Source organism: Diaporthe amygdali, assembly GCF_026229845.1.
Source record: "Diaporthe amygdali strain CAA958 chromosome Unknown NODE_3_length_2959817_cov_65_330692, whole genome shotgun sequence".
Classification (NCBI taxonomy): domain Eukaryota; kingdom Fungi; phylum Ascomycota; class Sordariomycetes; order Diaporthales; family Diaporthaceae; genus Diaporthe; species Diaporthe amygdali.
Window position 1 is genome coordinate 1,796,986 of NW_026517023.1, and position 14,760 is coordinate 1,811,745.

General features: G+C 51.3%; 5 protein-coding genes across 5 annotated transcripts; 4 read left to right on the forward strand and 1 right to left on the reverse strand.

Moving 5' to 3' along the window:
* Window positions 1-350: 350 nt before the first annotated feature.
* Window positions 351-2,641, forward strand: J7T55_002947 (uncharacterized protein; the record flags this gene model as incomplete). Its single annotated transcript, XM_053138074.1, has 3 exons — window positions 351-569; window positions 636-2,044; window positions 2,398-2,641. The coding sequence occupies 3 exons, from the start codon at window positions 351-353 to the stop codon at window positions 2,639-2,641; spliced, it is 1,872 nt and encodes a 623-aa protein (XP_052998815.1).
* Window positions 2,642-5,742: 3,101 nt separating this feature from the next.
* Window positions 5,743-6,168, reverse strand: J7T55_002948 (uncharacterized protein; the record flags this gene model as incomplete). The annotated part of the gene is made up of 1 exon (XM_053138075.1): window positions 5,743-6,168. One exon carries the CDS (start codon window positions 6,166-6,168, stop codon window positions 5,743-5,745), a length of 426 nt encoding a protein of 141 aa, XP_052998816.1.
* Window positions 6,169-7,135: 967 nt separating this feature from the next.
* Window positions 7,136-8,750, forward strand: J7T55_002949 (uncharacterized protein; the record flags this gene model as incomplete). The annotated part of the gene is made up of 5 exons (XM_053138076.1): window positions 7,136-7,334; window positions 7,420-7,551; window positions 7,627-7,757; window positions 8,148-8,492; window positions 8,682-8,750. The coding sequence occupies 5 exons, from the start codon at window positions 7,136-7,138 to the stop codon at window positions 8,748-8,750; spliced, it is 876 nt and encodes a 291-aa protein (XP_052998817.1).
* Window positions 8,751-9,709: 959 nt separating this feature from the next.
* Window positions 9,710-10,974, forward strand: J7T55_002950 (uncharacterized protein; the record flags this gene model as incomplete). Its single annotated transcript, XM_053138077.1, has 3 exons — window positions 9,710-10,176; window positions 10,250-10,621; window positions 10,704-10,974. The coding sequence occupies 3 exons, from the start codon at window positions 9,710-9,712 to the stop codon at window positions 10,972-10,974; spliced, it is 1,110 nt and encodes a 369-aa protein (XP_052998818.1).
* A 1,020-nt stretch (window positions 10,975-11,994) lies between these two features.
* Window positions 11,995-13,876, forward strand: J7T55_002951 (major facilitator superfamily transporter; the record flags this gene model as incomplete). Its single annotated transcript, XM_053138078.1, has 2 exons — window positions 11,995-13,273; window positions 13,734-13,876. The coding sequence occupies 2 exons, from the start codon at window positions 11,995-11,997 to the stop codon at window positions 13,874-13,876; spliced, it is 1,422 nt and encodes a 473-aa protein (XP_052998819.1).
* Window positions 13,877-14,760: the final 884 nt, after the last annotated feature.

Consider the following 14,760-nt stretch of genomic DNA (forward strand, 5'->3'; position numbering starts at 1 on the left):
GCAACCTGCCATACTCTTCCGGTCTTCCTGCAGAGAGCAATCTGAATCAGTCAACAGCACAGGACATGGCCTTTGATGCTGTCCATACTTATCACAGCCAATCTTCATGCCGTCCAATGTCTTTCACAATCACGCCCTCTATACCAGCCGGTCCATGTCTACCTCCAATTCAGAAGCTGCAGTCATCCAACAACCACCCAGCGCATTCCCTCAGCAACGAAAGGACCTCGCCGGGGGCGCTTTCAAGAAATAGTTTCAGATCTACCGTCAGCACCTGCGGAGAACAGCATCCAAACTTCCATAAACCACAGTGGTCCAGCCAGCCACGTCCGCACAACAAATTCACGCAAATGATTGCAAGTTCACCCGGGCCCGATAACCAGCATGGAGGGTTTTATGCGCCCCTTCACTCACAAGAGCCCGATTACAAGCGATGTAGGCTTGGAGAACAGTCTTGGTCCGGATCACTTGCAATAGGAGCCTGGGAGATTCAGGCCCTGGCTGTTGCAAGGCACAAAAACGCATCTGGACAGGCACCACATCTACAAGTCTCCATGGCAGACATGCCAGTATGTTCCTTGCCCAACCCAGGCGACACCGCAATAGGGTCAACTCCCCTTGACTTGACGATGCAGAGCTCGCACAGGGGTAGTCTCTGGCAGCAGCAGCCCTCGGCTTACCCGAGTCCTCCTCATCTACTAGAGGACAATACCGGACGTCTCGGTTTCCCTGGACCACCTCCGCGAAGACCATCGTCTGTCTTCTCTGGCCGCACACTCGCAGGAAGCCCAGGATCAGTCCAGAGCGGTACAGTTTCCGCTGGTCACGCATCACAACCTACCAGCCCAACTGTTACGTCTACCACATCAGGCTTGAACAGCCGCTCAGGCTCGATTAGTCCGGAAGACTCGACTCCGACATTCGAGGAAATTCATAATGTTCCACAAGTTTCCTTGGCATCTCGAGACACAGAAAGAAAGTCTATCCTTGAACGACTTCCGATGGAAATCTTCATGCGGATCATGTTGCACCTTGATTGGAAAGAACAAATCCTGCTCAGACGTTGCAACTCCAACATATATGACATGGTCAGGCTTGAAGCAATACCTTGGGAAACCAAGACGGCCATTCTCTTACGCGAAGAGAACTTCAACCCAAGAAACTTCCCGAAGAAATCACCCAAAGCCCAAGAAGGTGATGAGCCTGCGGACCAAGACTCTGACGCTGGATCCTGCTCTGATAATGAAGGGACACCTTCAAGCAAGATCCGCAAGGCAAAGAGGCATCAAAGGAAAGATGTGGTCAAAAGGAAGCCTCAAACAAGAGGCAAGTCCCGCCCAGACACTCTTGACAAGTTTGCATGCTATTCTTGCTTCAAGATACTTCCAGCGTGTTATTTTGAGGGGAGGCATCCCGAGAACAACACGAGCAGGGCTGTCAAGAGTCAGAAGAAACGGGTACACAACGACCAGGCAGATAAAAAAGTTGATACACGCGTCGGATACGTGCAAGTTATCTCAGTCAATCCTAGCCGTCCGCCCGAATGGCTCGTCAAAGACAAAGCGGAGGTTAGGGCTACCGATGTCGAAACATATGTGACGGAATATATGAAAAAGGGTGTGAACTGCGACGATCTGCGTCTACACTACAAAGATCTGAGCTCAGCTACGCACTGTATCGCCCCGATCCGAGGGGTGAATCCATTCTTCACGTCGTCTTCTTCGGCAACGCCACCCCACTGCCAGACGTATCGACCGGTCTATCAGGTCGAGGACAGCAATTCCTCTGGCATGGACAGCAGTGCCTACACATATGAGATCTGCATCCCGGAAAACTCTGTAAGAGACGAGAACGAGGTGCGAAGACCACACGTCGCACCATCCACCAGGATCTGCCAACCTCAGCAGACCACGGTCTCAACCCCAGCGCCACAGATTAAAGAAATCATCGCGCTTCGGCGCTTCTGTATTCTCTGTGGTGCAAAGTACGGGGCCTATAGGAGAGAGTGCAACCGGAAGATTATCAGCAAGACGGAGAAAGGTTGGTGGGTCTGCGCTTGTCCCAAGGTCAGGCAGGCAGGCATAGGTAGGAATTGTCCGGACTGCGGTAAGAAGGTGATCTACTAGGAGACTGAAGCAGTGGGAATCTCGTATTCTCGTTTGGAATCCCTTGGGTCGGTAATTTGACTTCATGAGGCGTTGATGGGTGGTATATTTGTTTGACAATGTTGGATGCGAGATGTACATACGCACGGTCTTTGACTGGTTTTGGCGTCATAGGTGGTTCGTCGCAGGGCGAGACTTGACAAGCTTGAGCCATTCAGACAATATTGACTACAGGTCATTTCTATGCGATAATTTTCAGTAATACGTGATTTCATGACTGCACCTTCTCCAGGCTTGAGAGACGATGCGACGACGTTCACGGTGGCCAGCAGCACCATAGCCCGATGCACCCAAGACAAGCAATGCCGCCATACAAGTGGAAGCTCGGTAGGCTTGAAAGGAAGCGGGCCGAGAGCTCGTCGGGATCGGGAAGGATGAAGTCGGCTCGGCACGGATGGCCACAAATGATATGTCTCCCCAGCCGACAACTGCCCGCGGGAACCGCTGCAGCCCTTGCCCACCCAACAAACCACTAGTTGCAGCCGCGCCAATCTCGGGTGCAAGTTTGGGTTGCCAACATCTAAGGTGGCTGTCCTTCTCTAAGATTAGACGCGGGGTTGGGGGCAGGGGAGTGCTATGCGCATAGCACATCTGTGTCATTGGACTTGAAGCCGCGATGGCTGAGACGAGACAACAGAAAACTCAGGGTCTTCAGATACTTGGTCGTCCCTTTGTCTCTCGTCTCTGCCAACCGTCATCACCTTTCACGGGGACTGTTGGCTCTGGACTTTTTCAAGAAAGGTACCAGTGATGTTGATCGGTTCTCTCTCCAATTGCCATTGCGAATGAGATTCTGTTATTGATTGCTATAAACATATCCATGAAGTGAATGATGTTTCAGTATTGATTATGAGTACGATCCTCATTTTCGTTTGTCTCTCATCGTTTGAGGTCATTCACTACGTATGAAATGCTTGCAAATGTTATGATAGATACTTGGAGATTGTGATACAAGATTACTAGAGCTGACACGAACAAGGAATCCAAAAAGTGATGTGGCCTCCAACGTTCCCTTTTTTTCTGGTCTGCGGTTCCCGTCACTGGTTGCCACATTCAGCTTCTGCAGCAGACCATTGCTTCGTGAGCTGCCGTAACCTCTTTGAGCTACCAACGAACAGCAACAGGCATCTTAACATCCACACCTCATTTTTCACCTTCGATTTCTGGCGATTCCAGAACACCTTCCCCACAATTCAGTGGGTGGTTGCTTGCCCTGACACTGGTCCCGCCACCCCCTTCGGCCTTGTCAGTGGTCGAGCAGTATCAGCAATATGGAAGACACCTTGTTGCCCCTTACTGTGCGAATCAAACTGTGCTGCTTCCCAGGCAAGGCGCCAGGGGTCTTCCTTCATTACGAAGTGAGCTGCAGACTCAGCCTAGATTCTAGGCTTGTTGGTGTTTCGAATGTCTCACCAAATAGCACGGCGAAGTTGCTCGACGGGTCTTTGGGCGTCCGGAAATAGCTATCACTACAACGGACCGTTGGCCCGAGCCTCTCCTTCATAGCGCAGTGAAATTTCTTGACTTTCTACTTGTTTCAATATTCAAAAATATCTAATATATTTCTCTGCCTTAGACCAACACTCTGCCTCATCATCGTCGTCATCGTGAAGATGAAACGCGGAGTGAATTACAATTCCAACTCAGCAGACCGACATTTTGGCAAGAAGCACATCCAACTTTAAGGACGCTTTCGAGAGTCTGGCAAGGTGGATGGCGCATTCTGTATCAGCTGAACACTAGGATCAAATGAAAAGAGATAGGGCTAGGCATCTTTTCCACCGCCGGCTGGGTATAGTATCCTGCCAAATCGTCGCACCATAATTATTTAAGTTACTGGGTGGCTGATATAGGATATAGCCACGAGACTGTTGGCTGTACCTATCCACCCAGGCCATGCTGTGGTGCTGCAACAGGGGCAGTTCGACCGCACAAATGTCCTCCAATAAGTGCCTCACACCCACCTACATGAGAGATAATGTGACCACTCATGTACATGGGTAGGCACAGACCGAACGCTTGTCTAGCAGGACACAGAAGTACGAGCCAGGATCATACTCCCTTGCGTCTGAGCCCTGTATCTTCCATACCCTGTTGGTGTGTCCCGATCAAGTGAGGAAATATGTAACACCCTCACACCAAATGTACTTCGTGATCACAGTGTGCTAATAGATCTGTGTATATTTAATGTACAGTACATTAAGAATACAGCTCGTGACGATGGTCTAAAGGACAATATCCGCTCACCACCCGACGGTGATTGACCGCCGATTATCAACCGCATAGCCACTAAAGCTTCACACCATTTTCTTATTTGTCAGTTGGCTGATTTGGTTGCCAACACAAGCGGCTACACGGGTAGAACAAAATCAGGCCATGCCCACTGATCAGGGAACTTTATGTCACTTCTCGAATAAATATTGAGTTCCAATAGCTCCACCTGAAACGCTTTGGGTGCTATCTGGATATGACACCGGAGTGTCGCACATCCTTGTGCATTTGAGAGTCAACCTAGGACGGAAGTTGGCGGCCGATAGGGGTTTCGGCTAAGGCGTGGTTACTTTCCAGAACCAACTTCTCAATTATTTTACTAGTGACATGTATCACAGGAATACAAATGTTATACGTGTTCACCATGACGCAAATTAGTAGTTCGAAGCCTACGGTCGGCTTCGACCAAAGGATTCGACATCGAACTCGGACCTCGGCGTCGCAAGATTCTTGTGAAGACTCTCGTGCAACTCACATAATTCCTGTGTCTACTCTGATAGGCTGATTACGCTGATAGTGCCCGCCATCAGATATTGTGAACACCACTTGCTCCCAAAAAGGCGCTGACAAATTACAATATATGTAGCCCATGGCCATCCAATTACGATTTGAAGGCCTGGAAGTTCTCGCGCTTCAGAATCCCATAAAGGTACAGACTCGGTCATTCCGACTATGTAGGTTCCTCGGAAATGGTAATGTACCGAATGAACCATTTCGCGATGTTTGACATGCTATCCTCTACTCAAGACTCAGAAGATTGTGCGAGTTTCCGTTATCATTCTTCTCCTTCTCTATTGGTTGTCCGCCTCGATACGAGAGATGTCGATCTTCAAGAAAAGCTCAAGAAAAGCTTTCGCAACCCAAAGTCATGAAACACCTCGAGGCCTCCCACCCACCAAAAACTCAAGCAATATGTAAAACTTCGCGCAAATGAAATGCAGGATGATTTGCAAAGGATGCAGTGCTCAAATGATCGTCCATCACGATTCTCCGTGTCCTCCCCTGCCACCCACTAACGCCGTTGAATGATGTCCCATGCAAGTCGATCCTGTGAATTCTTATTCACAAATTTTCAGAATTGCTGGGAACTACTAATTAACAAAGTCCTCAGTGAACCAATCTCAAGGAGATTTGTCGATTCTGGTGCAAGTGATGATGTTGGCAGAAGGGACGGAAGTCGAGCACAAATCTGGACAGTACTATATATTGGTCAAGTCTGGATGTCAGTCGAAGGAACATCAAATCAAGGACAGAATATCACCAGGATTGGATGGGGCATCGTGCACCACGTTCTGATGCTCCTCTGTCACAAGCGGCGGTCTGTACTCACTGCGGTGACAGTAGGAGAGGCTGTGCTTTTAGACCTCAAGGTTATGGTGGTAGTGAAAACAGGCATTGTCGTCGTCAAAGTTGTTGTCGAACTTGTTTCGACCACGGTGTCAACCTTGTTATCCACCTCGCCGCTGACCTCACCGCCTATGTCCGGGTAGCTACCGTAACTTCCATATTTTCCGTAAGATCCGTAGTCTCCAAAGGCTTTGACCTCATCTCTAGGCGCGAGACCAACGAGTCTTTTGACAAAGCTGCCGATCCCGAGGACTAGATCTCCTGGACTTAGATTATTTGCCTGCGGGAGAAGCTCAGGGGCAATTGCTGGCGCTGGCGCAGGGGCTGGCGCAGTGCCAGCTGTTTGAGCGAGCAAAATAGTTATGAAGGGTCGGATGAAGAGCATTTTGCACTCTTGTGCTATTCAAGTTGCTACAGAATGGCTGCTTGTTCTGTCACCCATCAGCTAATGGGCCGTCCAGACTGGGATTCATATCTTCTGCAGCTTACCTTTTGAACGACAACTGGACTTCGTCACTGCCTTTGTCACCGGGAACACCCGCCGATCCTTTCTGTTGACCGCGGTACCCATTTCAAGGGATAATGCCGCAGATATAAATTTATGACACAGAGAGATTTCGGAGCCTTGCTCTTCCTGACTATGTCTCGGACCCTGACAAACTGCCTCACATGGTGTCTTGGTAGCTTTAGCAAAATCCCATTCTAGAAGTCAGAGTGAGACATGTCAGCAGGTTGGGTCCCATCCTCCGGCTCGGATTGCTGTATCTGCTGAAGAACACGGGCTGAAAGACTCTGCGTAAGCATCTTTGTCCTCACCCTTCAGCCATGTACAAATGGGGACCGGCTTGGCTTTCAGCAGACTCGGTGAGATGTGTAGGATCGAAGCCACTCGCACACCAGAACCGCGCCATGAACCTCAGCCATTGGCTCTCGCGAACGGTTTGCGCCGTGTCTGTCCCTTGCGGCTAAGCCCAGGCGGCAAGGACCGAAGCAAGTGCCGACCAACGGACTTTTTGCACCAGGCTTTGCTAGTCCCTGAAGCTGGACCGTCGTATCAGCCCCCTCAGTCTAAGCCTGACATGTTTCGGTCAGAGACTGTCTTTCCGGTGTCACTTACATCAGGAACACCTATTTAGAAACAGTTCTGGCAGTTGGAGTACAGTCTCGAAGCAGGCGATTGTGTGTCATACGACCACATGACGTGTTAGTGTCTAAGACATGGCACACGAGGTTTGGGCCTTTTTTGCACGTCTATCGAATCTTACAAAATAAGGCACAGGATGGGCCACTGACAAGATGGGCCACGTCAGTTAGGACATCTAGATCGAATTCACAAACGTTGACCGTCCAAGATGCTGCAATTTCTTAGTAGGGCTCTTGCCTCTCCTCGATTCTCGCAAGTGCCTCAAACAGTCTTCGAAGGAGAGCCTTACCCTGGAGCAAAGATCCAACCCAGGAACTCCTCTTTGATCATCATCTTGAGTCTAGCAGCCGCCTGCTTTTTTTCATTGATTTCAGGTGTCTGGACAGCACGTGTCTGGCTCAACGATCGTGAATCTCTACGCCGCTTTCCCAACAACTGCAAGTCACACGGTATTGAAAAAAAGAGGCAAGTACATTCGGCTGACAGGACCAGCTCCAATCCTCGAGTCAGTGAACACAAATTTCAAGGCTACCAAGTTCAACGGGTCTCTCTTCGGCGAGAGCATCTTTCGGCAGGAGGGAAGTCCCGAGGTCGACTCGGCCTGGGAAAGCCTGGGTGTAGATTGTCAGAGCCTCCCTTAGCCCGTTTCCCAAGTCACTCCTCGACCCAGTAAGCTGAATACTTACTTGTGTGTCATAGATCGGCCCAGCATTGTTTCCGAGGCATATGCAGAACTATCAGGAATCAAGCCTTCATATGTTAGGGTATCTCCTGAATACGGCGGTGGATTCGTTGCCAACGTCGAGGGTATACACCACCTTCATTGCTTGGTGCGTAACCTGAATGGACGAGATACATCATTGGTATTTCACTGTTTGTATCGCGACTCTCACGAGGTCTTCCCAACAAGACACCTGGGTTTGGTTTGCTCCAGTGATTGCACAGCCACCTCTATCTTGAAGTCCCGGGGCAAAGTGCTTTGTCCAAGCCAATCATCCTTACTAAGCCTCCGCAGAACTTACTTCGACAATCACTCTTCTTCAATTACGAATATTACCTCAAACAAGGATCCGGTGCTTTCAGGAACAAGGACCACATTCTTCGATACCATATCAGTTAGAGAGTTCTCATTCTTGCTCTCCCATTAGGACAATGAAACCATTGCTAATCTTTAAAAGCACACTGTGTGGACATCCTCCGGCAGCAATTGATGTGTACAGTCGATATCGGTCTGCTTGGTCAGGTCTGGTGGGACAAAGAACACCCACAAGCATTTCCGGATTTCAATACTGAGCACGTATGCCGAGACTTTGAAGCAGTCAGAGGCTGGGCTGCAGATCATCAAGCTCCGGCTGACATTCCCGGGGACTATCTTGAAATTCCAAGGCCTGAAGACGTTCTTGAGAGCATACCATAGCACATGCCTATTCGTTTGCCTCATCTTATATTTTGGTTCCTTCGTCGCCCCCGCGACCCTCTATCCACTCACAAATCTTATCCTCACCTCTCCGGCAACCGGCCCCGAGTCAAACTGGCCCGAAGTGGTCAGAAAATCAACACGTCGGGTAAGATTGCTCGACATTTCATTTCTGATGTGATGTTATGAGTTGCAAAGTCGTCTTCATATCTTACAAGATACATTTTTGGCTTGTCAACAAATCAAGCTCAAGTATCCGTCTACGGTCACTTCCACCCGGTCCTTTCGACACATCATCATTATCCCCGGGTACACCGGTCACTGACATCCACAATAGGACCGGTATCAGCCTTGCATTTGGCAAATTGGCAAAAGTCGACTCCTCATCCCAGGTCTTTCCAGCTAACGGGATTCTTCAACAAGGGCCGGTTCTGAGTATCTTAGAGATCAAGCGTCGGTATTCACCATTGCATCCAGGAAATCTGTCCATGCTAAGAACACGTAAACATACGGTTCAAAACTGACATACAAACGAGCTCACACTATTACGAATTTTTACTAACTCAATCTAACAAACTCACTCCTACCACTTTGCATTCATATGGACAGACCCGCATACGCAGGAATCTGAAAACAGACGCCCCGCTACCGAAAAGCTAACGATTGTATCGATCGGTCTTGCTGTTCCCAGGGAGCGCACAGTTGTTCGGTCTGTTAACGAATCAACAGGACATCCACTGCGGGACCCGATAGAACGGCAAAGACCGGGAATCGAAAACGCCGGGCTCAAACGTTTCCGTCATCATCCATTGATGACATTGAGACCTGCCTGGTTGGTAGAGCTTTAACTTGGATTCAGTGCGAAGACATTGGACTCTCGGGCATTGATCTGAGTTACTGTGTTACTTGCGCCTGTGAGTATTTGATTATGTCGCATTCAAGCCCCTATTGTTGCGCGTAATTGTCCTAGTCCATGAATTGCTGTGGCTACCTATGGCAGTTTTCTGGCTATACGCTAACTATTTTGGACACTTCAGGCAGAGAGCTCAGAATCCTCGGACGAAACATTGCACACTGGGAAGGCTCTCGTCTGAAAGACATTGAACAAAGCCTCAGCTGATCGATAGTTCCAGAGAAGCAATTCTTGGCTACACATATTTAAAGCCCTCCACCCATCTCTTCTCTATTTATTTCTGCTCCTAGAGCTAGCCATAAGTACATTCAACGGGTCCTGGGTTCGCTAGGTATACATACGCAAACGTTTTCATACAAGCTCCTGGCACCCAACCAGTGGAAGGCTTGCACCCAGCCTTTCACTGGCCCAGCATCCCAAACCCCTCTCGCCTCCTCATCAACCGACTCACCATGTCGACGCCTACCTCCGTCGATAAACTGGGCCACAGGGCCCAACGCCCTCCTGACCAGGCCGATACCAACCCTGGATCACCCTACAACAAAGCCCTCCCAGATGAGGCACATAACAAACAAGTCTTCAACAACGACTCTATCCCGGCCTCAGGCCCAGATGCATCCGAGTCGCCGGCTGGCCCCGTTTTCTCCCCCTCCATCTCTCACACCTCAGACACCTCCTCAACCTCCTCACCTCTCTCGTCCTCCTTCGAAAATAACCCAAGGGAGAACTCTTCATCATCTTCCAACTACGACTCCGAATCCTCCACTGAGGGGGCAGAGGCTCGCTCGAAGAAGATCGCCGACTATGTGACTGTCGGCGAGCAAATCGCCGGCAGGAAAGATGAGAACGAGGACGCGCCAAAGGGCACGTCCCTAATGGACTTCGAAAACAGGACACTAGACTACTCCGTGAGCGCAGAGTAGGTGGCACACTCCAAGCCCCCGGCCTCTGCCCCGTGGCACTGATAAACTGACCCAGCTTGACTTACGCAGGAAAGACAAGAGGTTGGAGGACACGCGCACCGCAACAACCGCCACAGGCTCGCGGCACACCCCGCGCTCGATCGACACGTGCCTTGGGTCGGGCTGGGGACCTGGCGACGCCCTTCCAAACCGCACCTTCGCCAACGGGTACATCCGCGTGGCCAAATCGCCCCTCCAGGGCTATGGAGCCTTCGCGGCGACCGACATCAAGGAGGGCACCCGAATCCTACTGGAAGAGCCCCTGCTGCGTGTGAACGGCCTGGGGAAGCTCCGCGCGGAGCACGCACTACTGGACGGCGAGAAGAGGGCCATCTACGACGGCCTGGTCGGGTACCACAAGCACGAGGCATGCCCGGTGCTCCAGAAATGGAGCGCGAACCAGTAAGTCATCGAGACAGCAACCCTCGACACATCTACTTCACTCCTTCCAGTCCAGATTGTTGCTGACGTGCTGACTTCCCAGGTTCGACTTGGCCGCGGGTTGCAACGGGGTATTCGCGATAGCCTCCAACTTCAACCATGCGTGCAAGTCCCAGAGGAACACACACTACTACTGGGACTACCGCCGGGAGGCGATGACCTTCATGGCTATCAAGGACATCAAGCAGGGGGACGAGGTGTTGATCTCGTACTGCGATTATCGGCACATGCTGAAGGCCGTGTACGGGTTTGTCTGCCATTGCGGCGGCTGCGACCACCAGGCGGCCGACCTGGCTCCTAAGGTGCGGTTCTAGGCCGGCGGAGGGTCAGCTTTTTTGAAACCATTGCTATGCATGGGAAGAAATTTTGGGGAGAGGTGGAAGGGCGGAGGCCCTCAATGCTTTTTGGAAGAATATCAGAAGTCTATTGCCTTCCACATGCCATTGACCAGCGTTGAATTCTCCCGGAGATGAACTATGCTCTTCCAAAACCATATTGTCACAGGACCTTAAAGAACGTCTCTTCCTTAGCTTCTTAGGTCCGGCTCCTGTCTGCTTGTTCAGCAACACATGCAGGTAGGAATGGCATCGGTAATAAGGTTTGTGTGAACACTACTTCAAGACTTGCCCAAAGCTGAGAAGACCCGGTCATAAGGCTGCCGTCCAACGAAGCGGCTGCCACGTAGCCATAAAAAGGATTTGCTTGGTGACACCACGTCGGCTTCAGATCCCGAAAGCATTGCTTATTATCGGTATGAGTCAAGCGGCCAGGAGTATCCATTTTTGCACCATTGGTGGTGTTTGCCGGTTAGGCTGCGCCCTTTGACAATCCCCGCTCATGTAGTCTAGGTGCTGGTAGGAGCAGGAGAGTGATGAAAGCCATAGATATACCGCAGGACGCTAACCGTATACAATCCTATCCGCTGTGGTGGTGGTCTACTTCTAATCACGCCTTATATCCGATCCAGTCTACACCCGAAACAGAAGGCCTGCCCCTCGCGTCTTCGGCTTTTGTTCCAGCACATAACAAGGACCGCGTGACGGACTGAAATCCGCGAGGATGAAATATGTCTCTATGCTCTTTTGTGTTGCTCTGCAGAGTGCACATTGTTCGACGAGCCATTAATTATCTGCCCAGGTCCGAGCAGCTCGAGGCGCATTCAACAATATCTTGGTGAATTCGGTTCTGTCCCTCTTGGCAAGGACGTCATCAACAATCGGCAATTTATCAGCAGGGGATAAAGTCATTCCTTGAAATAATTTTGTTTGGCATTTCTAGCGGTCGTCTACTCCAGACTGGAGTGCAACCCAGGCGGGGACGCAATGGATCGAGATATGGAAACGTCGGCACCCTCTGACTCCGAAAAGCCGTATGTATCAGACCGGGAGGAAGGAAAGAAGTCTCGGCTTGACCCCGACAATAATATCGAGCCAGGCCCCGTATCTGATAAAAGAGATCGCTCGGGTTCGCCGACTGCGCCGGGCCCGGGGCAGAGGGTCCCTCAAACCTTACACGGCCCGATCCCCGATGGCGGAACCGCAGCCTGGCTGCAGGTACTGGGCTCATGGGTCGTATTGGTTGCGACCTGGGGTTTGGTGAATACATTCGGCGTGTACCAAACTTACTACGAGACGACGCTTCTTACGTCCTCGTCCTCATCCTCGATATCATGGATCGGCTCACTTCAAGCCTCGCTGATGATGCTCATTGGCGTCGTAACGGGGCCTCTCTACGATGCAGGACACTTCCGCCACCTGCTCATTAGCGGGCTCTTCCTCATCGTCTTTGGGCAGTTCATGACCTCACTGGGGACCGAGTACTGGCAATTTCTGCTGGCCCAAGGCGTATGCATTGGTATGGGGATGGGGCTCGCGTTCCTCCCCTCGACTGCGATACTGTCGCAGTATTTCACCACGAAACGGGCCTTCGTCATTGGTATTGCCAGCTCAGGGAGTCCGTTGGCTGGGATTGTGTTCCCCATCATATTCAGTCGGCTCGTCTCGGAGATAGGTTTTGGTTGGGCGACGCGTGTCATTGCCTTCATCTTGCTGGGACTGAGCGTGATCCCAGTTGTGTTCATGAAGACTCGAGTGCCCCCATCTGGCCGGAAGAGGGCCCTCATTGATGCAGATGCGCTGAAGAACCCGGCATTCGCCCTGTTTGTGCTGGCGAGCACATTCATGTTTCTTTGCCTGTACACAGCCTTCTTCTACATCCAGTTGTTCTGCGAGATGCACCATCTGTCGAGCCTGGACTTTTCCCCCTACTTAGTCACTCTGCTCAACGTGGGCAGTGTGTTCGGCCGGATCGTGCCGAATTACCTGGCCGATAAGTTAGGGAGTGTGAACGTGGTTATTGCGTGTGCTGCTGTGTCGGCCATCCTGGTGTACGGCTGGCTCGGCATCCATGACCTGGCTGGCCTGGTTGTCTTTGCGTTGCTGTACGGTGTGTTCTCAGGGGGCATCGTGTCGGTGATGCCTTCGGCGATCCTGACCATGTCGCCTGATATTTCCCGGATGGGAACGTATTTGGGGATGACGTTTACCTTGACCGGAATCTCCATTTTGGTGGGTACACCGATCGCTGGAGCGATCCTGGGCGGATACAGTGAAAGTGAGTGGAAAGGCGTCATTGGATATTCCGCGGCTGGGTTGACTCTCGGTTCGATGTTGTATCTAGCTTCTAGAGTGGTCTTGTACAGGAGAAATGGGAAACTGGTTGCATGAAGCTTGTAAAGGAGGGTCTTCTGTGGCATTTAGATCATCGTGTAGAAAAGCATAGCATACGCAGGGGTTTCGAGTCATTCTTCGCATGAGGCTGTCAAAGTTGTTGAGTGTAATAGCATCACGAAGCTTTGGAAGAGAGAGCGCTCGAGGTGAGACGCTGCTGATGCGGCTGATGATCGTGGGAGAGGACCAGTAGGGCCAGTTGAGAAGGATGGAACGGTTACAGTAGAGTATGAGCCTCCATGTACCCAGGTACCTCACACGTGTCGATGAAGAAGGTTTCCAACTACTCGTCGCTTGATGCTACCATGACATCTTTTTTCCCTGATACAGCTGTGTGCTTACAGAACAGCAGACGCAGATATGTGCCAATGCAAGTGCTGACTCAACCTATCGTATCACACACAGCCGGAGGAGGCGGAAGCGCCCTGGAGTTGAGCGGCTGCGTCCGTTACCGTCTGACGGCATGCAGAGGAAGTCTAGTGGGTAGCGATGAGCAAAGCAGAGCAGAGTGCGGTGTATCATCAGCAGTATCTAGATAGTATTCGCCTGGATCTCGATCAGTGCCCAGCATCACCGCACATCAGAGGGCACCTTTCCGATTGCCAACGGTTTGTCAGACACGACAAACCCAACCCAGCCGGCATTTGATCCACTGATATGTTGCTGATGGCAGTCGAAGTAAGCCATGATTAATCACGGCGTCTAGGCCCACTTCAGGGGAGACACCAAGGTACATGGGTGCATTCCCCACCATTTTAGCCTTGTCCTTCTTTGTCCGTCCGTCCGCATCTCAAAGCCCCACAAGTCCCAAGGTGACACTGCAGCCCAGCAACCCGGCCGCATCGTCGTTGCGGAGAAGCGATGACCCTGCCACCCATCATCACCGACTGCCAAAGGGAGATCCGGATTCTGATGCCATCAAAGCTTCATCGAAGCCAAACGACGTGCTTATCACCTGTTGTGGCAATTGATGAGTTCCGCCGCATCCAATTGACCGGTCTGGAATGCTGTGCGGCATGCAATACGCCTTGTCCGGCGTGGGCCCCCTCTTGGGGGAGTTTGGTTTGATACCGCCGGGCATACCATACTGGAAGAGGACGCAGCCCCACCACATCATGTGCCCTGCTCTGCTTATAGCATCATGAGCTGAGACTTGACAAGCAGTATACGGGGTGCTCCATGTGCGACGAGTGCCGTTCCTGGTCTACCTTTCTAGAGCTTTCCCTGTGGTGGATTGCCCTGACAACAATTCGCCGGCTCGGCTGCTTTCCCGGACTAGCAACCTGCTCTAGGACCTGCCGTCGCATTCAAGGCGCTCCATTGCGTCAAAGACAGTAGCATATGGACGGAGCTCTATATAAGGGCAGCTAG